General features: G+C 42.2%; 1 protein-coding gene across 23 annotated transcripts in view; it reads right to left on the reverse strand.

Moving 5' to 3' along the window:
• The window catches only part of KALRN (kalirin RhoGEF kinase), a 672273-nt gene that overhangs the window by 241502 nt on the left and 405982 nt on the right, over positions 1–24789 (reverse strand). For all 23 annotated transcript variants that reach the window (XM_058731109.1, XM_058731107.1, XM_058731105.1 and 20 more), the window contains exons 20-25: positions 23795–23910; positions 23210–23332; positions 15287–15469; positions 13545–13663; positions 10374–10440; positions 9695–9804 (exon numbers count right to left, since the gene is read on the reverse strand). In XM_058731109.1, coding sequence (XP_058587092.1) covers positions 9695–9804; positions 10374–10440; positions 13545–13663; positions 15287–15469; positions 23210–23332; positions 23795–23910 — 718 coding nt within the window. The remainder of the gene's footprint in view (positions 1–9694; positions 9805–10373; positions 10441–13544; positions 13664–15286; positions 15470–23209; positions 23333–23794; positions 23911–24789) is intronic.

The following is a 24789-nucleotide window of genomic DNA, read 5'->3' on the forward strand; positions in this document are numbered from 1 at the left end:
AGAAATGTCACAATCTAAACAAAGTCATTACTCTATTAAATTACCATGATGCAATATATCGTACACTTTCTGAGGAAAATGCTTCCCTCTGGCTTTGTACGGAATCTTGGGAAATGAAACCTCTAGCGATTATTGATGGAAAAACTTTTAGATGGTCTGTGATGAAGTACTGTGGAAACAGCACCATTCCAAATGTACATTGAGTCATTTTGATTTTGTTATTTTCTCCAAAGGTAAATTTGTTCAATGGTCTCACTGATTCTAGAGAAGTGCATCCGTCAGTGTGGTCCAGCAGACAGACCTTTACATCAAGGGGGCGGTCTGCATTTAAAGGGTTATATATTTGATGATGATGATGTGTGTACATACGTGTGTGTGTATGAATGACTCTCACGCATGTGCACTTGTTAGAATGATAGAGGTAGTGAGAAGGGGAATGAAGGTAGAGGCCATGGCAAGGAGGAGAAGAACAATGAGGAGGATATATATATATATATAAATAAAGCTGGAGGTAGGGTACGGAGAAAGCTCTTAGGTTCACTTCTTTGCAGGAAGTCAAGGATGTTGCCTCCTTATCAAAGCCAGGCTGGTTACTGTTTTCGTATAAGTGGAGCTAGACATCATTTCTAAAGAATCCATCAGTGGCCAGACAGATTCAGAGGCTCCGGATTGCAGGGGCTAGGACAGCTGATTAGCATACTGGGACAGCTATTAAACCAATGAGGAGTCGTGTGCAGTCCAGGGAAGGTGTGGCATTATTCAGGGGGGTGTTTCAGTCAAGTCTGATCACCTGGGCTGAGCCATGTGAGTCACCCCTCTCTGTCCCTTGATTACACACCAGGAATTTCAGCCTAGATTAGAGATGAAGGGGAGAGGTGTCCAGGGCTGGGCTTCTCCTCAGCACATTTCTGCCCTCAGGCTCCAACCTCAAGAAGAATTTACCTTGCTGCACTGCTACCTGTTGAATATGTTTCGCTAATGCTTTCTAATCTTGCTTAACTTGTGTGATCAGATGAGCCAAAAAGCATTTGCATAGACCTATAGCTTATTTTAATGTTAAAATAAGCATAAAAAAATCTCACATTTAATGTCATTCATACCCATTAATGTGCTGTTCGGCAACTAGGTACAGAAGCTCAATAGTTAGTGTGCACAACTAAAATTAACACGACTTTGACACATCCACATAAATGGCTACACTTTGTCTTGCTTTGGGTGCGCCCCAATATCCACAACCAACACCAATGTCCACAGCTCACTGAGAAAACAAACCCCAACAACAAAACCACAGGTGAACTTCTATGGGCTCTCCTGATGGCTTGTGTAGGGCTTGCAGTTAGCTATGCCTTAGGGTATGGGTTTAGGGCCCAAGAAAAACCACAGCAGGCCTTCCCCTTCCTTTTTCTCTGACATTTGAATGTTAAGAAAATGACAAGTGTGATTTAATAGGGAGTTATTCAGACCTGAAATCTTTGCTCTGCTACCAATAGGCTTGGGCAGGTCACAGACCTTTGTAAGCTCCAGTTTCCATAAAACAAGGGAGGAGAACAGAACTAGATTGTCTTTAAAGGTTTTTCCCAGACTTTTATATTTTGTAATTCTGTGATTTCTATAAATGAGATAAAACTAATACCAAGGGCACTAGGAGGGGAGATGCAGCATAGAAGGCATAGAATAGGCATATTTTAAGCAAGGGTGTGTGTGTGTCGGGAAGGGATAGGAGAGGTAAAGCAGGAAGCGGCCTGCTGGCCCAGCGGACACTGCTGTAGGCTGCACATCCTCTCTCTCACCACTGGGTGGAGCCAGCTCCTCGCCTTGTAGCTGCAGATGGACCCACGGCGTTGCAGGTTTAGTGGGTGGAAACCAGCATTAAATAAGGAGAAGGAGAAAGTGAAATAGAACCTAAACCCCAAATATCAGAATGCATCAGACATAGGGTGTTATTTTGACAAATTTAGTTTCCCTATTACGTATAAGAATGTGCATATCAGGACACAATGTTATAAACTTTTTCTTTGGTTCGTGATCAAACATGTTTGATAAACACCTTGCTGATGTTCCCTTCCAAAATAGAATTGTAGCCCTAGGGAGGTCTAGGTCTCTATCTACCTAGGTCTCCATCTCTCCTCCCCCCACGCCCCCATAACTTCCCTTCTGTCTCCCCTCTCTAACCTCCCTGACTACTGCTTCCCTCCCCTCTCTCCCTCCTTTCCCTCTTCTTCCCCTTGTTACCCACCCACTTTACTGCTCTCTCTAGCCTCTCCTCTATCTAGGTATTTAATCCCTCTCTATCCACCACCTTGCTTTGTGCCCCCCAATCCTGGCCAACGTCAGTTCTGCCTGGAACTACTTCCCTCTTCCACCTCTCCCTTCCTCCACCTCAATCTTACAGCACAAGACACAGTGGAACTGAGAGCCTGACACCGGGACCTTGCCCCACCCCTCCCCCAGGGTTGAGACTGACTCACAAACTTCTCCCTGTTGCCTCTCTCAGCCTCCTTGCTAGACTTCACCACTCTCCTCCCTTGGCAGGCCTTTTTTCAAACTTTCTCCATCATTAAGGGAGCCATCCCTGGTTGTAGAAATACTACCAGCTACTTAAATCCAATCTCAAATGCCCTCCCCTCTGTGAAACCTTTCCTATTTTTCCAACGGAAGCTATTTTCTTTGCTCCTTTTAACTGCATTTGTGTTTCCCTCCACCCTGATCACAAGGACCTAAATAATTCCCAGAACTCAGGGGGCAGAGCCTGCGTGTGATTCATCACTGGGTTCTAGCTCCAACTAGCACAGGGCTGGCCCAAGAAGGAACTCTGGGAAGATAATGGAACTGTGGGCTGGGTCACTGGTTCACTGCTATTTCCCATCACTTCCCCCAGTTCCTCCCCCACTGCTGCACACCATCCTCTGCTGCTGGCTGACCTTGGCCACCTGGTACCCTGGTGGGCTGACTTTGGCCCGGCCAGTGTTCCCAACTTAGCCGCACATAGCTCAGGTCCTTCTCCCTCAGCCTCGAGCCCAGAAACAGTAGGCTGGGACTGCATTGGGTAGAGGCCAGGGCCAAATCTAAGCTTCCAGCCAAGCCAGCAGGGAAGAAGTGTACCAGAGGGATATGTAGCTCTGGTTGTCAGTCTTCCACTTGCCTTTCCAACCCTTGCTGAAAAATTACATATTTCAGGTAATTACTGTAAGACTGTGGGACCTTGGTGACATACCTGTGGAAGAACGGGGTTGAAGTGTTCCTCAAATGTGGGGATCCACATAGAAGCTGGTTAGATATGAATCAAATCAACCAGCTTTTGCAGTCCCAGTTGGTGGTCTATGGAGTGGGGGAAGGGGAGAGAGCACTGACATGGGAAACCAAACCCCTGGGATCTATGCCTGATCTTTAAAGGGGGAGAGGGTGTCCCACACTGGGTAAGTCACTGGCTCCTTTCTGGGTCTCAGTGTCCTTATCTGTAAATGGAGATAGTTGTACTTGATGGTGAGGAAGACCGTCAGAGCCCTGACAGCAGAGATTTTATAAAAATGTTATTACTCTGGGGCGTGTGGGTGGCTCAGTAGATTAAATGTCCGACTTCAGCTCAGGTCATGATCTCGCCATTTGTGAGTTCCAGCCCCACATAGGGCTCTGTACTGACAGCTCAGAGCTTGGAGCCTGTTTTGTATTCTGTGTCTCCCTCTCTCTCTGCCCCTCCCCTATTTGCACTGTCTGTCTGTCTCTCTCTCTCTCTCTCTCTCTCTCAAAAATAAACATTAAAAAATTTTTTTTTAAATGTTATTACTCAGACTCACATACAAATAACATAAAAATAACTGGAAAGCAAAAAAGTAAAGTTCAGATTTAACTGAAGGTGATAAGCATTTTAAACCGTTGTCCTTACTTACCTGAAAATCTAATAAAGGCAAATTGAAAATAAATAATTTTTTTGAATTACAAATTGCAAGTTGGTTAAAAAAAAACAACCATTACTTGGGGGGCGCCTGGGTGGCTCAGTCAATTAAGTGCCGGACTCTTGGTTTCAGCTCAGCTCATGATCTCACAGTTCATAAATTCAAGCCCCATGCCAGGATGACGACTAATAGTGTGGAGCCTGCTTGGGATTCTTTTTCTCCCTTTCTCTCTCTTCCCCTCCCCTGCTCATGTTCTCTCTCTTTCTCTCTCTCAGAATAAACAAATAAACTTAAAAAAACCATTACTGTTTGGGGGCTCTATTTATGGAATATACTATCTTACCTGAGTGCTCCTGCAATGCTTAGCAAAATATAATAGAAATGGATTTAGTTCTTGTGTATGTAAGTTTCATTATCTTTATGATTTTATAAAAAGGAGGTATAGTATGAAAATGGGGAGAACAGAGGGTAAAAACTAAGTATCATTCCACTTATACCTCCAGTTTCTGTAAAACCATTACTTACATTGAATTGTTCTTCTTCACAGAAATTTTGGTGCTTGAGAATTTCTCTGTTCAATATTTATATAGACAAAGGTCCTTGAGAATGATAACACACACATACACACACTAATCTTGGTTGTCATTTTTCAAAGTGACACCATTTAAAAGATCAATATTAACAAGCTGAGAAATTTAACATATTCTTCATATCACCCTTGGTCTAGGTAATAATTTCCTACTGGCTCAGCTAACTGTATCATTCAGGTAGTATGAGCTACCTCATTCAGGAGCTCAATCTCTCCACTTCCCAATATTCTTTTCTTCCTCCCTCCCTCCTTCCTTCCCTCACTCTCTGGAGCATAGGCAGATAACCTAAACTGTGCACTAGTAATGGGAGGAATGTGTTTGTTAGTGGCACTTAACCGTAACTTTGTAAAGATGCAAACAACTGGGGTTAAAAAGAACCTTTGGATATTTTCAGGTTAAAAAGTAACTATTTCATAAGTATTCCTGAAAAGCAAACAGGTGTTCGGACCATTCTATGGTCCTCCCATTAAGAAGCTCCCAGGAAGTTAGTATCCAAAATATATGAAGAATTTACAACTCAACACCAAAAAGCCCCCAAACAATACAATAAAAAAATAAACAGAGGACCCGAATAGACATTTTCCAAAGAAGACATACAGATGGCTAACACACAACATGAAAATGTGATCAACATCCTGATCATCAGGGAAATGCAAATCAAAACCACACTGAGATACCACCTTACTCTTCTCAAAATGGCTAAAATAAAAAGACAAGAGATAACAAGCACTGCAGAGGATGTGGAGAAAAAGGGACCCTTATGCACTGTTGGTGGGAATGTAAATTGGTGCAGTCAATATGGAAAACTGTATGGAAGCTCCTCAAAAAATTAAAAATAGAAATACCACATGATCCAATAATTCTACTACATTTTTACCTAAAGGAAACAAAAACACTAATTTGAAAATATACATGCACTCTATGTTTATTGTAGCATTACTTACAATAGCCAAGATAAGGAAATGACCTAAGAACCCATCAACAGATGAATGGATAAGGAAGATGTGGTGTAAACACACACACACACACACACACACACACACACACACACACACACACTGAAATATTACACAGCCGTAAAAAGGATGAGAACTTGCCAGGTGCAACAACATGGATGGACCTAGAGGGTATTATGCTAAATGAAATAAGTCAGACTGAGAAAGCCAAATGCCATATGGTTTTACTCATATGTGGAGTCTTAAAAAACCCAAATGACTAAACAAACAAAAAGCAAAATCAACCTATAAATATAGAGAACAAACTGATGGCTGCCAGACAGAGGGGCATGGGGAAGATGGGCAAAATGGGTGAAAGGAAGTGGGAGATGCAGGCCTCCAGTTGTGGAATGATTACGTCACAGGAATGAAAGGCGCGGCATAGGAAATACAGTTGATGACCTTGTAATCATGTTGTATGGTGACAGATGGTAGCTATGCTTGTGGGGAGCACAGCGTAACACACAAACTCATCAAGTCACCATGTTGTGCACCTGAAACTAATGTGTCAACTACACACAAATAAAAAAACTAAAAATTAAAAAAAGAAGCCTCCGGGAAACTCCTTCATTCAGATATTCAATCATTGTGCTATTGAGGCTATAATTGTTAAGATTCTGGTGGTGATGAGGAAAAAAAAAACATACCTAATGGTTTTCCCTGTCTTGAGACTTTCACAAACAAAAGACTGAATTATGACTTAAGTGGCATTAGCCATTAGTCTGCAAACTGTAATTCTATTTTTAGTCTGTGAGCCCATCCATCCATCCATCCATCCATCCAACAAATATTTACTTAAAGTGTACTGTGTGCCAGGGTATGCAGTAAAAGACATGGTCTTTTACGGAGTTCACATTTCCTGCATTTTCAAAGTTGCCTTAATTGCCATTTTCTCTCTTGTTTATTAGAGATTTTAGAGGTGTTATGCTTTTTTCAATTTATCAACATATGTATGGCATAAAGAGAAAGCACACAATATGAGAAAAGCCTTAGCCTCCAGATCCTGCAGAGAATTAATACACAGCTCGATTTTCTTGGATGTTCCCTAAAGTGTGAATAATTTAAAACATTAATTTTTTTTTTGGTGGAGAGCTTACTATATGCAGAATTCTTTTCAATGTAGAATATACTAATGATTCAGCATTAGTACTAATATCAGTTATTATGCTATACTATAATACAGTGGCTGTGCTGGGCTCTGTATTGGGATAGAGAATCAATACTGAGTAGACCTTGACCACCATGATTTCAGGGGTTCTTTTTCCCTTTTTTTTTTTTTTTTTTTTTTTTGCAGTTTATCTATCTTCTTTTACTTTATGCTAGTAATATCAAATTACTTGCTCAAGTTCTCGAGTCTTATTTACTGCTTCTAAGTTGCTATGGTCTTGGAAATGACCTAACCATCTAACAAGATTGTTAAATAATCTAACAAGAGGTAAAGTGGTTGTTGGGACAGATAGAAAGGTGCTACTATGAAAAGATAAGAGCTGTATCTTTGTGATATCTCTTTTGGTTGCTCAGAGGTTGGTTTTTATTTTCTTCTTGTTTCTTAATAACATTATAAATAGGTAACATTTGCTGAATAGCTGTGTTCTTGATAATTAAATTTATGCCTCTACAGAACGTAGTATTCCATGTGGTTTAACTTGAGGGTTTCTTAGAACTAAATTTTGTTTTTGTTTTTGTTTTTTTTAATGTTTATTTATTTCTGAGGCAGAGAGAGAGCATGAGTGGGGGAGGGTCAGAGAGAGAGGGAGACACAGAATCAGAAGCAGGCTCCAGGCTCTGAGCTGGCAGCACAGAGCCCGACGCGGGGCTCGACCTCACATACCGTGAGATCATGACCTGAGCCAAAGTCAGTCGCTCAACCGACTGAGCCACCCAGGCGCCCCTAGAACTATATTTTGTAACTGGTAGCTGTTTCAGCTACTTAAAAATTACCAAACTGCTTACTATGGCTTACTAGAGTGATATCACAAAACAAGAGTAAGAGGTAGATACTTTGTTACTTTGAAATGAATATTATTTTCCCTTATACATTGATTTGGCAAAAGCAGGGCTCACAGGAAGTGCATGTTGTGATCTCTAGACTTCTATATCTAATCGGTTTGGTAAGAAAATGGGGAAAGTGAGACTTGTTGACTAAATTCCAGAGATCATAAATCAAAAAAGTGAAAGTAATACGCCTTACTGCTTACCAGTCCAATGTCTTCTCAGATATCCTGAGGGAGGTGGGATAATGCTGAGCAGGACTCAGAGGACAGAACTGGGGATCAGTGGTAAAGAATGGCTTTACTGGGATCTTATTAAAGAGACAGGAGGAAGAATATTTCTATGTCTGGAGACTTCCAGACAAACCAAATGGAAAGTGCTGAAATTTGTGATAAAAAAGAAAAGAAAAGAAAAGAAAAGAAAAGAAAAGAAAAGAAAAGAAAAGAAAAGAAGAAAAGGAAGGAAGGAAGGAAGGAAGGAAGGAAGGAAGGAAGGAAGGAAGGAAGGAAGGAAAAGACTGGGAACTTCTATTAAGTACTCCAGAAAGTTTTCCCTTAGAGCTTACTGGTTTCATAGTCTGACAAGGTTATCATGTCATGGGAACTACACATTTTCTGTTCTTTTAAAACTGATGCCATTTGATGACATAACAGGGTATTAATCATCAGGAGTTGATAAGAGAAGAGTGGTTCTCCACATCCTATTCAGACCTTTTAGAGCTCTGGATCATTTTACATCCAACTCTTGCTTGCTCTTAGTTATTCCTAGCAAAGGGCCATACTGAGGTCTTATTTTCTAGAGCTGGGCTGTCCAGTGGGATAGCCACTTGCCATCTAAATTTGTTAAATTGAATAAAATGAAAAACTCTGTTCTCAGTAGCACAGATCACACTTCAAGAGTTCAACTGCCATGCAAGTCTGGTGGCTATAGTATTAAACAGCAAGGACACAGAACATTTCCAGAAACATTGAAGAAAGCTTTATTGGATAGTACTGTTCTACGGTCTTGCCTCACCTGTTCATAGGGTCTCATCAGGAACTCTTGGGGCTGGTAGTTTTATCTCCAGCATGACTACTTAACTTGGTAAATACCTTGATGAGCCTGACCATAGAACTTCCTCCTGAATTGTATCCTACAATATTCAACCTCTACCTCTTAGCCCCTTTCTGCAACAGAGTTCCGAGAGAGCATTAGGACTTTATACCAACACTATTCTTGCATCTTGAGATTCCCTTTCTTTGTTATATTTTGGAAACTGAGTTATTTCCATTTGTTGGCTATGTAATTAACCAACCAATGTTCTTGCTGACTCAGTTAACAATGGAACGTGTTTAGTATGCTGTAGAGAAGATACTTAAATTGGGAGTTGTACAAAATGAACTATGAGGCTTTAGGGCCCTATGGCTCTATTTTAACAAAACATAGAGGGTTGACTGATATTCCCTATAAGCTGCCAAAAAATGTGTTCCATTAGGTACTCTGATTATCTATATATTTATTTACATATGTTTTTGTTTTGGTTGAAGGTGGGGATTATCAGGTAGTTGGGGATAGAGGGGGAATTTAAGTTGAAAAAAAACTTCAATGGAATTTGATACGTATGGCCCACAAGGTAGAATAATTAGCCTTAGATGAATTCTAGTGTCAGAATTCCCCACAATTTTGCTGAGGGGAAGCTACTTTCAGTTCCTCAAAGCCTGGTTATCATTCTGATTGGATATGAAGATGCTGCCCTAAGGAGAACTGGGGAGAGACATTGCCGAATTCTTGACTTCACTCTCCATGAGCAATTTTGGACAATTGTGGAAAAATAGGGGTGAGTGAGAAAAAAGTCTGACAGCAACTGACTTAGAAAACTTAACAGGTAGGGGCGCATAGGTGGCTCAGTCAGTTGAGCGTCTGACTTCGGCTCAGGTCACGATCTCATGGTTCATGAGTCCGAGCCCCAGCATCTGGCTCTCTGCAGTTGGCGCAAAGCCTACTTTGGATCCTGTGTCCCCCTCTCGGTGCCCCTCCCCCACTCATGCTCTCTCTCAAAAATAAACAAACATGAAAAAAAAAAAAAAAAAAGAAAAGAAAATTTAACAGGTAATATCACCAGGCAGTAACAGGGAATATTACCAGGCAACATTTGCCAATCAGCTTTGATCCACTCATTGAGAGGCCCTGATGATGAGTATTTATGGCCCTAAGTATGCTCTGGGGAAACCCTCCACCAACCTACTTGTTATGAAAATCGTAGATCTCCTGGATGTTGCCAAAGATGATATGCTCTTTATTAAGGATCCCAGGGGGGATCTCCTCCACGCCACTGGTCATTTCCCACAGGTAGGTCTGTAAGATAGCAACATCTTCATCACTGGCAAGTACTACAAAATGCAGACAAAATAAACAGGTCTTCACACGGGAGGGCTAAGACTCAGACTGGGCTTGCATATGGAGTGTAAAAAGTGAGATGGTAAATAAACAGAACGGGAAGAAAGAAAACCCAAATGTTCCATTACCTTCAACTGTTGCTAGGGAAACTCACATTCTGGACTCTAGCAAAGTACAAACTCCACATTCCTCTTATTAAACGTGTGTGTGTGTTTGAGTGTGTCTGGGGGAAGGTGTAAATTGCAGACTCAACTTAAGTTCACTGACTATGTCATGGTTTTTATTTTGAATTCAAGTCTTGTCTATGCTAGCTGGGGCTAGCTCCAATCTGAGAAGAGTTTCTTTTCAAAAGCATTTTAAAATCCCCTGCAATTACTACTGACTCTGGGAGAAAGATTTCCTTTGTTGGCTTTTATGTGTTAAGCTCCGGGAGAAGACAAGGAGCACTGAGCTCCTCTCAAGGACTTGATGCTGGCAAGGCTGTCATTTTTCCAATACAGCTGTGAACTGATTACTGCAAGACTTACCTCTAAGCACTCATGTAAGTCCCTTACATACGCCTTCTCTGTCTGCAGTAATTCAGCCATAATGAATCTAGAAGAAAACAAATGGGCTTTTAGTTGGTTCGGGATAGAATACCTCCCCTCCTTCAAACTTCCCTTCCCCACCCCAGCATTTATGACATTCCTGAATGACCCCATTTTTCTGCTTTACCAACATGTCTCTTCCTTTCTCCAAAATTCCTTGCCTCTGAGTATTATCATTGGTTCTCTATCCCTCCAGCATGTTTGTGTTCAGCTAGTTCCATATTCTCTCCCTTTCCTGCCTCAGTCTCGCCACTCTGTGATGCTTTGCTGACACGCATGTGTCCTCCATTACACGTGTGTGCTCACATGTATGCACAAACACGCAGCAACACTCATACTCATTCTCACCAGCTAGACAGCTCCACTCTCAGCTTCCTGCATGGAAGTCTCACCGTTCCCGGAATGAGGATTTCTGTTTCCTGTTCAATAGAACTGTTGACTTTTACCAAAATGGTAGCAGTACTAGAAGTCAAACCAGGTTTAAAAGCCAAGCACAGATGCCCAAGACGCTGCCACTGAGACTGGGGGCGGGGGGGGGGGGGGGGGGCGGGTGGTGGAGGGGTGGGTAGCACACTTTTTCTGTAAAGAGCCTGATAGTCAATATTTGTGGGCAACTTTGCTGTTGTAATGTGAAAGGAGCCACAGACAATATGAAAAGAAAAAGTGTGGTTGTGTTCCAATAAAACTTTATTTATGGACACAAAAAGAATTTTATCCAATTTTCACATCATAAAATATTTTTCTTTTGATATTTTTTCAACCACTTAAAAATATTTAAAAAATAACTTTATGCTTACAGACTATGCGAAACAGACGAGGGGTCAGATTTGGCCCGTAGGCCATAGTTTGCTGACCTCTGGCCTAGATTATCCTGTACACATTGATGCTATTTCTAACGGGGCTTGTTGACAGCACAGACTGGTGTGAGTGAAGCTGAGCAAGCAAATCCAGGCACAGCACAAGTTAACAATGTTGTGACTGCTCTTCAGTCTCCCGTAAAGCAAAGCTTGTGCTTCACATCTGTAAGGAGAGAGCTCCCTTCCACTTGGGCCCCAAAACAACACAATGCTCTCTGGCACTTATTAAACTTATGATGCGTGGCTTCACTGAAGTATACCTACTTCATTTTCTTTCTTTTACAGATGTTTAGTAAAAAATGGTGCTTCCTAGCTGACATGTGATATGCAGTAATGTCTAATTTGCCAAAGTATATGCTTACACATTTATCTTATAGGCTTTCTATGTCAGTTTTTCATGGTAGTTCATAACGAAAGCCCCAATTTGAAGGTGCTCCATCACATGAAAGTTTTGAGAATGACTATCCCTAAAGTGTCCCCTGTGGGGAATTTCACAAGAAATATGAAAATGAGCAGCATCTTTTCCTGGACCTTTACCTTTGTGGGATTTTCCTTAAAGCAATACACTGTTCTAGCAGTCGTCTTTCTATTAATATTAAAGTATTAATTAAAAAAAAATTTCCTTTTGCAGGAGTTAAGTAGCCACTCTCTTAATATTCTTATTCTATTGGTAGAGTGGAAAGGGCATGAGCTTTAAAGTCAGACAAATAGAAGCTGAGTTATGATTTTGTCATTTACTAGAGGTAGGACTTGCTTCTCCAAACCTCAGACTCCCTACTTATATAACAGCTGATCACACAGGGTTGCTGAAAGGATTAAGTAAGATCACATAAGCAAAGTTTCTTATACACTACAGGTACTTGGTAGACAAGGAAAGAAGGAAAATCAGGAGGAACATAATTTGAGATGCTTTGAAAAGTTATCTTTGATTTTACTGCCTTGGTTTCTGGTATTCTTCCACCCTCTCCCTTTTTCTCCATCTGCTTCCTGCAGTCTTGACTGTCTTTCTTCATAATTTAGCTCCACTACCCTCCATCTCATTTTGTTCTCTTTTCCACCTGCCCTTTAACATCCTCTGGCTATTTGGTGACCCTGAGAGAGTCCAGCAGGAAGATTTGGCCAAGTATGATCTCTTTATTACCCTCCTTGTTACAGGCTGAATTGTGTTCCCCCAAAATTCATATGTTAAAGTCCCAACTCCTAGTACCTCAGAATGCAACTTTATTTAGAAATAGCCATTACAAATGTAAATAGTTAAGACTGAGTCATACTGGAGAAGGGTAGGGCCCTGTTCCAAAGTGACTGGTGTCATTAAAAAAAGGAGAAATAGGGGCGCCTGGGTGGCTCGGTTGGTTAAGCGTCCGACTTCAGCTCAGGTCATGATCTCACGGTCCGTGAGTTTGAGCCCCGCGTCAGGCTCTGTGCTGATAGCTCAGAGCCTGGAGCCTGTTTCAGATTCTGTGTCTCCCTCTTTCTCTGCCCCTCCCCTGTTCATGCTTTGTCTCTCTCTGTCTCAAAAATAAATAAACATTAAAAAAATTTTTTTTTTAAAAAGGGAGAAATATGTATATAAGTATATTTTGGGAGAATGCCATGTGCACCTGAAGCCAGCTATCCAGAAGGTAAGGAGAAAGGCCTGGAACAAATCCTTCCTTCCAAGCCCTCAGATGGAATCAACTCTGCCAACAGTTTGATCTCAGATTTCCAGTCTCTAGAACTGTGAAACAATATATTTCTGCTGTTGAAACTACCTAATTCATCATACTTTGTTACAGCAGCCCAAACAAACTAATACACTTCCCAGATAAAACACAAGCTCTGGCTTTGCAGACTGGCTTCAGTTTCTTCAGCTCCAAGGGACCTCTGGTCCTACTCTATTTTGATAAAATCAACTACATTGGGCTTCTTAATTTTCGGACACACTATTTTTTTCCAGCACTACCCAAAAATGAATCTGTCAAAACGTTTTCCATAAAGCCCTTGCAAGATCTCTGGGTATGTGTAATTCCCCAGCACCAATATAAAGAAAGTAGAGTGATCAAGAAATGTTTTATATGGTGGGCATGGTTCCTTGTTTCCACTATCCAATGCTCTATAATTCTTGATTTGTGTGAAGTGTGGCTAGAAGCATCATGTCTGTCCATTCCATCCTTCTGCGGGTGGTCATGAGGACACATTAAGCTGTCAAAAGGGTCATGTAGCAGAGAAAAACAAGAGGAGCTTGCTAATTGGGTGAAAGCTCTCCAAAACATACTCTTTCTTCCGGGCTGACTTCCGCTTCTCTTCATTGACTTCGTGGTTGGCATCCCGTAGCTTGACCTCACGATCTGAAAGGCTTGCTGGGATGATGTCCAGCTCCAAGTCCTTATTGTCCTACACAGAGAGAGATGGCAGAGGTCGTCTGAGAGATGCTTCGGGAGAGCAACTCACCAAAGTTAGGGGAGGAGGTAGAAGGCAAAACGGGAGAAAGATATAATGGAGCAAGTTCAGAAGATGGGGAATCCCTCAAATGGCCACCTATGAGTGCTCTTCTTTAAGGGATATACATTTTTTTCCAAATAAGAAATATTTAAAATGTTCAAGTCAAATGGTCAGGGCTAATGTCCATAGCAAGGAAAAACAATAAGTATATTTAATAATTAGTGTCATATTTCCCCAAGGATTTCAGTCCTTATTAAATCAATCAATCTATCTATACGCACACACACATATAAATTAGTCTAAGATTGGTTATGAACCATTAAAACAGTGTGGAACCGAAATATATAAAGATATAAGAAAACTTTCATTTGTCAAGGGAAAATAATAAAAGCCAATATTTTTTTCTTTTTTTTTCAATATATGAAATTTATTGTCAAATTGGTTTCCATACAACACCCAGTGCTCATCCCAAAAGGTGCCCTCCTCAATACCCATCACCCACCCTCCTCTCCCTCCCAACCCCCATCAACCCTCAGTTTGTTCTCAGTTTTTAACAGTCTCTTATGCTTTGGCTCTCTCCCACTCTAACCTCTTTTTTTTTTTTTTTTCCTTCCCCTCCCCCATGGGTTTCTGTTAAGTTTCTCAGGATCCATCCACATAAGAGTGAAAACATATGGTATCTGTCTTTCTCTGTATGGCTTATTTCACTTAGCATCACACTCTTCAGTTCCATCCATGTTAAAAGTCAATATTTTTATTTAAATGAACAACTTCCCTTGTAAATAGAAAGCTAAATGATAGAACAATTATGAAATTTTCTAAATTTTCTAGCTGCCCATCCCTGCTTATTTCAACCACTGTTTTGTACGTATACAGGGTGGGAGCCTTTAGAAAAAAATCTCACAGTTTAAAGCATGGGGGATATGTTATTATTTCCCTCAATTTTAGCGGTTTAACTAGTGCACTCTCTAGTCTGCTCTGCTTCAGAGCATGAGCCTATTTAAAGATTTAAGAATTAGAAACCCTAGGATTAAATTGCCAGCCTATATTTAGCTCTTAATTCATAGGTTACTGACCTCTATTACAAAGAAGAGATTAACAGTCAGTCTTTCCTTGATTCATGGCAAATAGTATCTCTTTTCAGCTGAAATGTCAAATAGCCTTTGTACAACTGCATCCCTTATTCTTGAAAGAGCACTACTGTGCATACTGGGGACCCTAACATTTGCTGATTAACATAATTGGTTGGAAGATGGTACTGATGAAGCCAAGGTAAAGGGTTTAATCGTCAAAGGCAACAGTTAACTCTACGCATAGAAAAACTGTTCTGTAGCCATGGGTCCCACCCCTGGCCAGCCAATTTTGCTGTATAGTACTAATCATGAGGGGCTGGAGGCCAATGCCTTACCAAGATCCATCCCCTCCACTAGAAAAACCACACAAGGCAGGTGTTCTAGGGGTCAATAGCTCAGAAAGATTGCTCTGGACAGCCCACTTCCTTCCATGGTAATGAGATCAGTGGCATGGAGAGGGAGAGAAGGGAGGATGTCCCAGCTAAGCAACCCCCATGCCTACCTCTGTGTTGACGCCGAGGGCTTTCTCCAGGGAGTACCGGTACTTTCCCATCCTCAAGGAGAAGTCTCTGTAATGCTTGTCCACTGTGGTCACCCATTTCCTGATCTCTGTGGCATGAATGTGGCCTTTTTCCACAAAGCTATCGGCCAGTTGAATCAGAAGCTTCACCTTCTCCTTTGTTTGCTGTCCCAAAAAATGGTCTTAAATTACTAGATTACATTTACTCTCATGGCCCTTCAGTCCCATCCCTCTTTTCTTCACAGCAGCCACAGATACCTTACTGCCTGCATGGGTTTATAGCCCAGCTCTCACTTACTAGCTGGGAGATCTTGAATAAATTAGTTAAATCCTCAGTGCCTCAGTTCCTTTACCTGCAAAATAGGCATCATAATAATCCTACATCATAGGTTGTTGTGAACATTTCATGAAATGACAATGTAGAATGCTCAGAACAGTGCCTGGAACATAGTGCTCATATTAAGAGCTCAGGAAGCAATACATGTTAGCCATCATGACTACTGTAAGAATCTTACACATTAATATATTTATCAGTTCACAGAATAGGTTAAAGTCACATCTGAGATCCATTTGAGTCTTAAAGTATCTCTAAAAGGTGGATGGAAGGAGGTGGTGTGGGGTCTTTTTGAGCCAAGATGAAAAAAGCTGAGGCTTAGAGAGGCTTAGGGCTTGTTCAAATTCATACCACCTGTGAGCGACACAGCCTGTTTGCCTCTGGACCAAAGTGCCTAGTTCTCTTCCCTTCACTGTATTGGCCTGAAGTGGGCTTGTCAACAGGTAAGCTGACATAGGCCAGGATCTAAAGAAATCCAATTAACATATTTAAGAGTGAAGTCTGCCCCTTTCACTACCAGGATCTTGTCTGAGAGAAGGAGAGGAAGGGAGGGAGAGGAGAAGGGGGAGGGAGGGAAGGGAGGGAGAGAGAGAGAGGGAGGGAGGGGGAGAGAGAGAGAGAGAGAGAGAGAGAGTGAGAGAGAGAGAGAGTGAGAGAGAGAGAGAGAATGGAGTTAATGAAGCTAGTATCTACTACAGGGCTAAGGTAGAGTTTTGATGTGTATTGGATTAATTTCATTTCTAGCAAGAGGTTGTTCAACATCTACTCTGTCCATACTACTGTACCAAACCACTGTGCAGAAGGCTGTGGGGACAGGCTCGGGGGGTAAACAAAAACAGAGAAAAAGATACTCATTTTCCCTAAACAGTCTATATCTCTAGAGGGGATAAGATAGTCATGTAGAGTGGTTAAATAACTTGGGGCATTACGTAACTGAATGTCAACATGAGAAGTATGTAGAGTTAACACTGCAGAAATTTTAAAACAGGAAAAAATGAAGGTGGGCTGGCATGGGCAGGAAAGGTCTCATGGGGAAGCAGGACTATGTCAGTAAGATATGGAAACAGAAGAAATGTTCAAAGAAGTAAACACTTGCTTATCTTTTATCCTAAGGTTGGGTTTTGAAACTCCAAAATCAGGGAAGCTTGATTAATTTCACGAAACAGTAAAGAATACTGGAATAATATTCTGAGAAGTAAAATTATCTTTTGGATTGGAAGAGAGTAGGTCCAAGATTTAGATCATGCTAAAATCTAGATAACTGAGGCAAAAAATTTCTGGAGCAAAAGTAGAACGGACAGAAGAGCCTTTTTTCTTCTTCTTTTTTAATGTTTATTTTGAGAGAGAGAGAGAGAGACAGAGCATGAGCAGAAGAGGGGCAGAGAGAGAGAGAGAGAGAGAGGGAGACACAGAATCTGAAGCAGGCTCCAGGTTCTGAGCTCTCAGCACAGAGCCCTATGTGGGGCCTGAATCGACGAACCATGAGATCATGACCTGAGCCAAATTTGGATGCTTAACCAACTGAGCCACCCAGGTGCTCCAGAAGAACCTTCCTTTATTCCACCCTCCTCCCTCACTTTTCCAGGCTCATCTCCCATAATAGACTAACCCTCTCAAGAAATGCCAGAAAGGGACTCCTTCTGGCCAGAAAGACAAGCAAGGCCAGAAAGATGTGGAATCCAGCTCTTCAGCAACACACATGTCTGAGCCTCTCCTGTCTCAGGACAAGGGCCCCAAAAAACTTTGGTGTGAAGGAAAGAAGGTGGGTATGGGGACAGGAGAAGCATCTCCTTAGCCATGATAAGGCAAAGAATAATAGCATTGGGAATCGGTTAAGAAAAGATCCCTGGTATCCTAAGGACTTCTACCTCACTACATTTAGGGGTTTTTTTTCCCCTCTGAAAACAATTGTTATAAGGTTTGCTATTTATTTAAAACAGAGATTAATTTTTTGCAGCTATAATCAAGAAATCTTTATGTAAAACTCTTGAAAGCACTTATTTATTTACTCTCTCAGTAAGATGTCATCATGAAATGGGAGTTTCATGGCCAGCTGGTGGCAGCAGCCCTACAGGCAGCTCCATCACAGGAAATGGCATCCTGAAACCTGGAAACTGTGATTCAGATGCAACAGAGAGAATGGCTTGTGACCAAGAGGGTCCCAGGTATGTATGGACCTGGGGGAACAAATGGACAGTAAATTGGGCAGTGTAGACAAACCCTCCTCATGTGGTCTCACCTACCTTAGTGACTGCCTCCAGGATCTCCATGGCCCCTAAGCACCAGTCATGCCGACCTCACATGTCCCTCCTGCTGTCATGGGTGGTACCTACTCATCCCTGCTTTCCATCCAGTGGCCCTCTTCCCCACCAGCTGATGGGGGATGCTCTTTCCCCTGTCCCTAAAGCACTATATGTGTGCCTCTACTTCAGCACATATCAGTCTGAGTCACTTATGTATCTCCTTCATTAGACCGTGCACATCTCAAAGGTAAGTGTTACATCTGATTCATTTGTATCTCCAGGGTCTAGAAAATAGTAGGCATACCATAAATGTTGAAAAAATGAATTAGTGAGTAATATTGTGTTTGGAGGTAAGTAAAGCTGGACCAGCAAAAGTTGAGGGTTTATACTGGGGAGAATTAGATGAAAAATTTGACCCATACACTGGACTGCAACCATGCACCTACTTAGAGTAGTCTGAAATGAATTCTCACATATGAGTGACTATGGTGGCACCATGTGACCTGCCAAATGCTTGGCCACAGCTGATGGTATCAGAGGCAAATACTTGTATCACTGGGGTGGCCCATCAATATGAAGCCACTGACTTCTTGTGTGGTGTCCTGGCCCCAGTTGTTTTTCTGGGGATTTGGACTGCATGGAAAACTGGGTAGGTGGTTGCAGAGTAGAACTGAAAACAGACAGCAGACATGAGAAGGGAAAGACAAGCTGAATCACAGTAGTGGTGATAATGTATTCCTGATCCCCCTGTCATGAGATGATGAGACAGTGTGATTGCTAGGATGGCCCCTGGTGTAGGGTGACAGCCCAGTGTTCACATCCAGAGGTGAGACTATGCCACATTTCTTGTTCTTCCCATAAGGCTGAGTCATTCAGATTTTCTTGGACTCCTGGGAGGTCTAGCCATGGCTTCTATATTCATTTCCATATACAGCCATACAATATCTTTTCCCTTTCATAATTCAAGCCAGTTTGAATCTCAAGTCTTGCCACCAAAACAGAGTAACTTATATAGACTGATAAAATGGGGGTCAGATCGCAGAGGCTCTTGAATGGTAGGGTCAGGTGTATGGGCCATGAAGCCTTTAGGAAATGTAATTCATTTAAGCCTGGAAATTTAGAATGGATAAATATCTCACTTATTCTGGGCTTCATGGTTCCTCTGATGTATGTTTTGCTCTATTTTGAATTCTATGTAATCTGCTAGAGAAGTCAGAGGTAAAAATAAAGGGGGTCAGTAGTTCTATTTTTCTTCCTCCCCCCCCCACCCTTTTTCTTCTTTCCCTTCTTTGATCAGTTAATATTATGCTATCTTTCCCTGATCAGTGAGCCTTACTCTGAATATAGTTTTCAAAAAGCCCTTTTGGTATCTTTTGCACATTTGATAAGTTATTAAAGTTATTTAGCCTTCTGATATTATTCTCATAATCTCATTATAATCTTCCAATTTGCCTTTCATTGCTGATATTCCTTGTATTTATTGATACATTCTTTGTAGATATGAATTTATTGAGCTCCCTGTGTGGGTAAAAAGTTCTCTTGAGATACATCTTCATATTCATTCCACAGGGGAGAGTTTGTCACTATATGTGAGAAGCTAAAACTTTCAAAAATGTCTATTGCATGTAAACTATATCCTCTTACGAGTCTCAGAAACAAAATCAGGCCCATCTTTTATCTGAACTGTTCAGATCCTACTTTTCTCAGTGTAAAGCACCTGCAAACAAGCCCAGTGTCCCCTTTCCACACAGCCTTCATTTCTCAATTAGCTAATTTAGTTCAGCTAAGGCACAAGGCACTTTTGTTATCATTTAATTCTCTTTTGTTAAGAATTAAGTCTGACTTATCACATAGCTTCTTTCACTTTTGGAGATAAAATTGCCAGTTTAAAGAAGTGTCTTCTCAACATCAGTTCTCTTTGGGAGATGTAAATAAAATCCCCATGCCCTCCAGAATGGCTATATTAAAAAGACGAATGGTAACAAGTGTTGGAGGGGATGTGGAGAAGTCAGAACTCTTATACACCACTGGTGGGGATGTAAAATGGCACAGCCACAGTTGGGCAGCTCCTCAAAAAGTTAAACATACAGTCACTATAGGCCTCGGCCATTCCACTCCTAGGTATATACCTAAGAGAACTGAAAAGAGATGTTTACACAAAGGCTTGTATACAAATATTCATTATTCATAGTGGCCTCAAACAGAAAACAACCCAAATGTCCATCAACTGATGAATGGATAAAAAGTGTGGCATATCTCTATAATGGAGTATTATTCAGTCAGACAAAGCGATGAAGTAATGATGCATGCCACAACATGAATGAACCTTGAAAACATTATACATGAAAAAAGCCAGACACAAAAGGCCACGTATTACAGGATTCCCGGATTCTGTTTATATGAAATTTCCAGAATAGGCAAATTCATAAAGACAGAAAATAGAATAGTGGTTCCAGGGGCTGAGGAGAGGAAGGAATGGGGAGTCACTGCTAATGGGTACAGGGTTTCTTTTGAGGGTAATGAAAATGTTCTGGAGCTAGATAGTGGCAATGGTTGTATGACCTTGTGAATATAGAAAATCCACTGAATTGTAAAAAATGAAAAACCAAAGAATCTTCAAAAAAATTTTTGCTATTAGAAGAAATAGATTTCTTCCAGCTGCCAAAATGATTAAGCTTTCCTATCATCATGTGCTTTGACTCCTTATAAATTTGGAAACCCACAATAGGAAAATATCTCGTGTATTCTTCGAACTGGATTTTCTACAGCCTACCACAATAAGAAAAATTTTGTTATCCTCTTATCCCCACCCGGTTCTCTTTATCTTATTTTTCTCTTTACACTTGTGGCTTGCTATATAGAAAGTATATTTTTATATTTAGTGTTTATTCTATTTGATCTGTTTCTTTGGAGCAGAGAATAATAATTCAATATATTCAATATGCTCTATTGCCCTGTTTAGTTGTGAGGGCCACCCTATTTTCTCTCTGTGTTGAGGTCAATTTGGTTTCCGTTTCCAATTCACTTTACTGGTTATAAAGATTAAAATCAAAGGTAGCTAGTTAAAGGAGGCTTGCCTCTGGGAAGTGCAGCTGGAGAGGAACAGGAGGCAACTGTTGCCTTTAATCAGAAGTTCTTCAGCCGGATTCGTTACCCTGTAGATATCCCAATAATAAATATTCTTGAGACTTAGAACATGATAGATGGGAAAATGAAACCCCATTATGGAAGGAGTTAAGTTAGGAGGGAGAGAGAACAGAGAGAGCCAAAGTAATAGAATCACATTAAATATAGATTTGGTGTAGGGAGTCATTGAATCTACCCAAACTTCTTTTTTCCCCTATGTTCACAAATATTTGCAGCCTCCCTTTGATGCATGATTCAGTCAGGCAAGTAAACAAAGTGTGGTTCTTATCCTTTGGGATCTTGCTGGCTCAGACATGAGATGACACTTCACACAGATTACTGGAGAACAGGATGGTTCATGGCAGGTCCCTTAAGGGTTATACAGACAACAGTGGCCGGAATGCAGGGATGGGCCAGATCACATCCCGGCATGTCTGCATGATCACAGAGAAGGAGGCACTCCAGTGGAAAGGCAGGGTTTTTTTTTTTTTTAAAGTACAAACCAGAAGGAAGAAAATCATATTCTAGGCAGAAAAACAGTATGGAAAAGGTACAGAGGCAAGAAAGCATATGATGTATCTCTCAGAGGGTAAGAAAATACATCCATTCAGCTGGAGCATAAAATTTGCATGAAAGAATAATGAAGATAAAACTGGGGAGGTGAGGTGGTGCTATTGTGGAGGTTGTTAATCTGAAGACACTGGCGAATCACTGAAGTTCTTGGACTGGGTGGAAACAGGACCCACCCAGTGTTTTCAAGATGAACCTCAATGATGAGCAGGATGGACGGGAAGGAAGGAGAGGCTGAAAGCATGGAATCCAGTTAGGGTGGTTACGAATATGAATGGAAAAGAGGAGAAAGACAGCAAGAAGATTTTAACGAAGAGGAAGTTAAGTTGACTAGACAATTCTCTACATTTCCTCTTAGGTTATGAACAGATTCCGATCCTAACAAGTTCTGGGTATCTACCACAATCCATCTGATGGGGTTGGAACACCAGTGGATCTGATACCATTCTGCTTGTTAATGGTTCATTATTTTGGAGGGGGGAAGATAGACACAAAGTATAGGTCATTCAAAAGCTATTTTCATTTGGATTTGAAAAGAGTTCTGGACATCTGTCACCTTCCTAGTGCTGTTTGCTCTGGTTGGTACTGAAATGAGTCTCTTATCTGAACTGACAGCTTTTCACATTGGATGAAAAGGCCCCACAGCTCACAGGGTTGCAGGGGAAAGTTTGCCACTATCAGAAGTTCATAGTGTAGAATTCATAAAGTGAATACCCACTCGTAAAGTATCAGTTCCAGAAAGAGGCTAAGGGCCTAATTTTGTGACAGGAAACTAGAGGAAATGTGCCTTAGCAGGGATCTTTGGGGCAGGCGGGGGGGGGGGGGGTGGGCATCAGTACGTTCCCCCCACTGTGACCCCCACAAAAGCAGCTCTCATCCTGGTTAGAGCACCTGCCATGTGAGGAAGTGGTGCCAAGACAGGCTCCTCGATGGCAGGGAGCCCAGTGTGAGGTGTGAGGATGCCACAAAGAGGGAACTGAGACAGGAGATTTTCATTCAGACCCAAGGGTCCTCAGACCAAACCCTGGCTGTGAAAACAGATTTCCTCCTACGACAGCATTTCCTGCCTCAGTGTGAATGGGGGTGTGACGGCGTGTGCTGTGTGCGCCAGTGCACATTTTGCTCCCCAGAGACCCCGGCCTGGCTCATTTGCAGGTCTGAGGCCAGATGGAAGCCGTCGGTTCAGGAAATAAGAAACTCACCTGTTTTGTGAACCCATCCACAGTCACTGGCCTATACGGGTAGACTTCCCAAACCATTCAAACGTCAAGAACGTGTGGATAGGTGCAGATGTTCACAGTGCAGTGTGCATTTCACATGAGTGTGTCCCTTCGCCTTATTTGGTCTAAAAGAATACAGCAGAGTCTACACCTGTAGCATAGAGGTGAGTATTTGGGAGCACAGTGTATAGGAGCTGACTTCTCTCATACAGGTGCTCCATCCAACAGCTGCAATTCTTTGGGTATTCAGGTTTCAATGGAGATCATCCTACCCATGCTCCCCGCCGCCCCACCCCTTGCCCCTGTGGTCAACATTTCTGTGCACTGAGGCTGTTCTCCTTTTCATAATGTAGAACTGGCCAGACTGGGGAGTGCTGGGTGTGTGTGGGGAGGGCTCCAGATTGCTTCCTACCTTGGCAGGCACCCTGAATTCCCCATACTCTTTCAGCAGTTCCTGAGTCTCCTCTGAGGTCTCTCCGGGGGAGGTATGTGTTGAGAGGTAATATTCACCTGTTTCTTGGATCCAGTCCAGCGCCTGTGGGAGGAAACAACCCACCCAGTCCCCCAAAAGTCAGCTGTCAATTAGAAAACATGCATTGTTACACTGTTTGGGACAGTGTGACGGACCCAAGAAATGCTGGCATCATTTGGTCAGTATGGAGCTTGGAAGCTGATTTTAGGACTGAGCCCTCTCCTGTTAGACTTGGAGCATCCTACCAGTAAAGAGAATGTCTCATCCTCGTCTTCTAGGCCAGGCCCAGAATCATCCATGAGCTCTTAGAGGCAATCTGACCCCAGCATCTTCTCCCAACTCCTGGTACAGAGTACGGGTAAAGGCTGAAGGACTGCTAAGTGACAGTCTGTTCTCCTTCCTTGTGTCGGCACCACCTCCCATCTCTACTATGCCTGCTGCTGTCACCCTCCTCTGTGTCCCATGCTGTGGTCATCTGGGTGTCCACACAGTCCCCAGAACTGAGGCAAAGCCAGGGCAACATACCTGCTTAGCACTGCGTTCAAACACCACATATTGCTGGCACTGGTCTAACCGTCGCTTCTTCAAGGTCCAGAAGTGCAGGACGCGATTCTCCCTCTGTAAGAGCTCACTCAAGATGGCTGTGGGGCAGAAGAGAGGAACGCTGCTTCTGGGGGGCCCTGAGCAAATCTGCACACCCCAGGGGCCAGATAACTGTGACTTGCAAATCTCCCCATGGGACTAATCCAGGCACCAGATGTGGGGAACCAAAAGCTTGGTCCACAGAGAACTTCCCAGAGGGGAGCAAGATCGGGGGCGTGAGGCCTGCTGATGAAGTTCCATCAGTTAAGGGAGGAAGAAGATGTCCCCAGGGTAACTTCAAAGTGACCCTGATTCTCTTCATACCAAAGCCAGTGCTTGATGGTAAGAGACCTTGGGAGGTGTCAGATCTTAAAATCTAACTCAGCTAACTCAGTTGGCCTCTGGAGCCTATGGAGAGCAAGGGGACTTGATAAGAATCCCAGCCACTCTGGAGTGCTAGGAGAGGGTGGGAGAGGAACAACAGTATGAGGGACAGTATAACTGCATAGATAACCCATGTCCTGAGCCACACTCTCTGCCCTGTACAAGCGGCTATGCACACACAGCACAGCCTTGAAATGATGGGTGTAGGGAAGCTGTGTTAGGATCATGTCTACCTGGAATCACGTCTCTAGGTCCAAATTTCCATGCTAAGAAAAGGTGAATGCTATTCTTGTTACCTCTAACGATGTCAGGTGAGAGGACATGCACCAGGCATGTGGCACCATGATGGGCCACGGCAGGTGTTCATCCATGTCATGTCCCTCTCTCCTCCTGTCATTCCAGCAGCAGCTGGCTACATGCCTAAATTTCCTGTGTGTTTTAATAGTGTGCTCTATGCTTGAAGCACTCCTATTTAGTTTGTATTGTGTCTGCCTCCTGCTTCCTGCTAATTCTGTTAGATACTAATAAAATACACAATGATATGAAAAATTAAT

The sequence above is a fragment of the Neofelis nebulosa genome, chromosome 5 (genome assembly GCF_028018385.1).
Source record: "Neofelis nebulosa isolate mNeoNeb1 chromosome 5, mNeoNeb1.pri, whole genome shotgun sequence".
Lineage (NCBI taxonomy): Eukaryota > Metazoa > Chordata > Mammalia > Carnivora > Felidae > Neofelis > Neofelis nebulosa.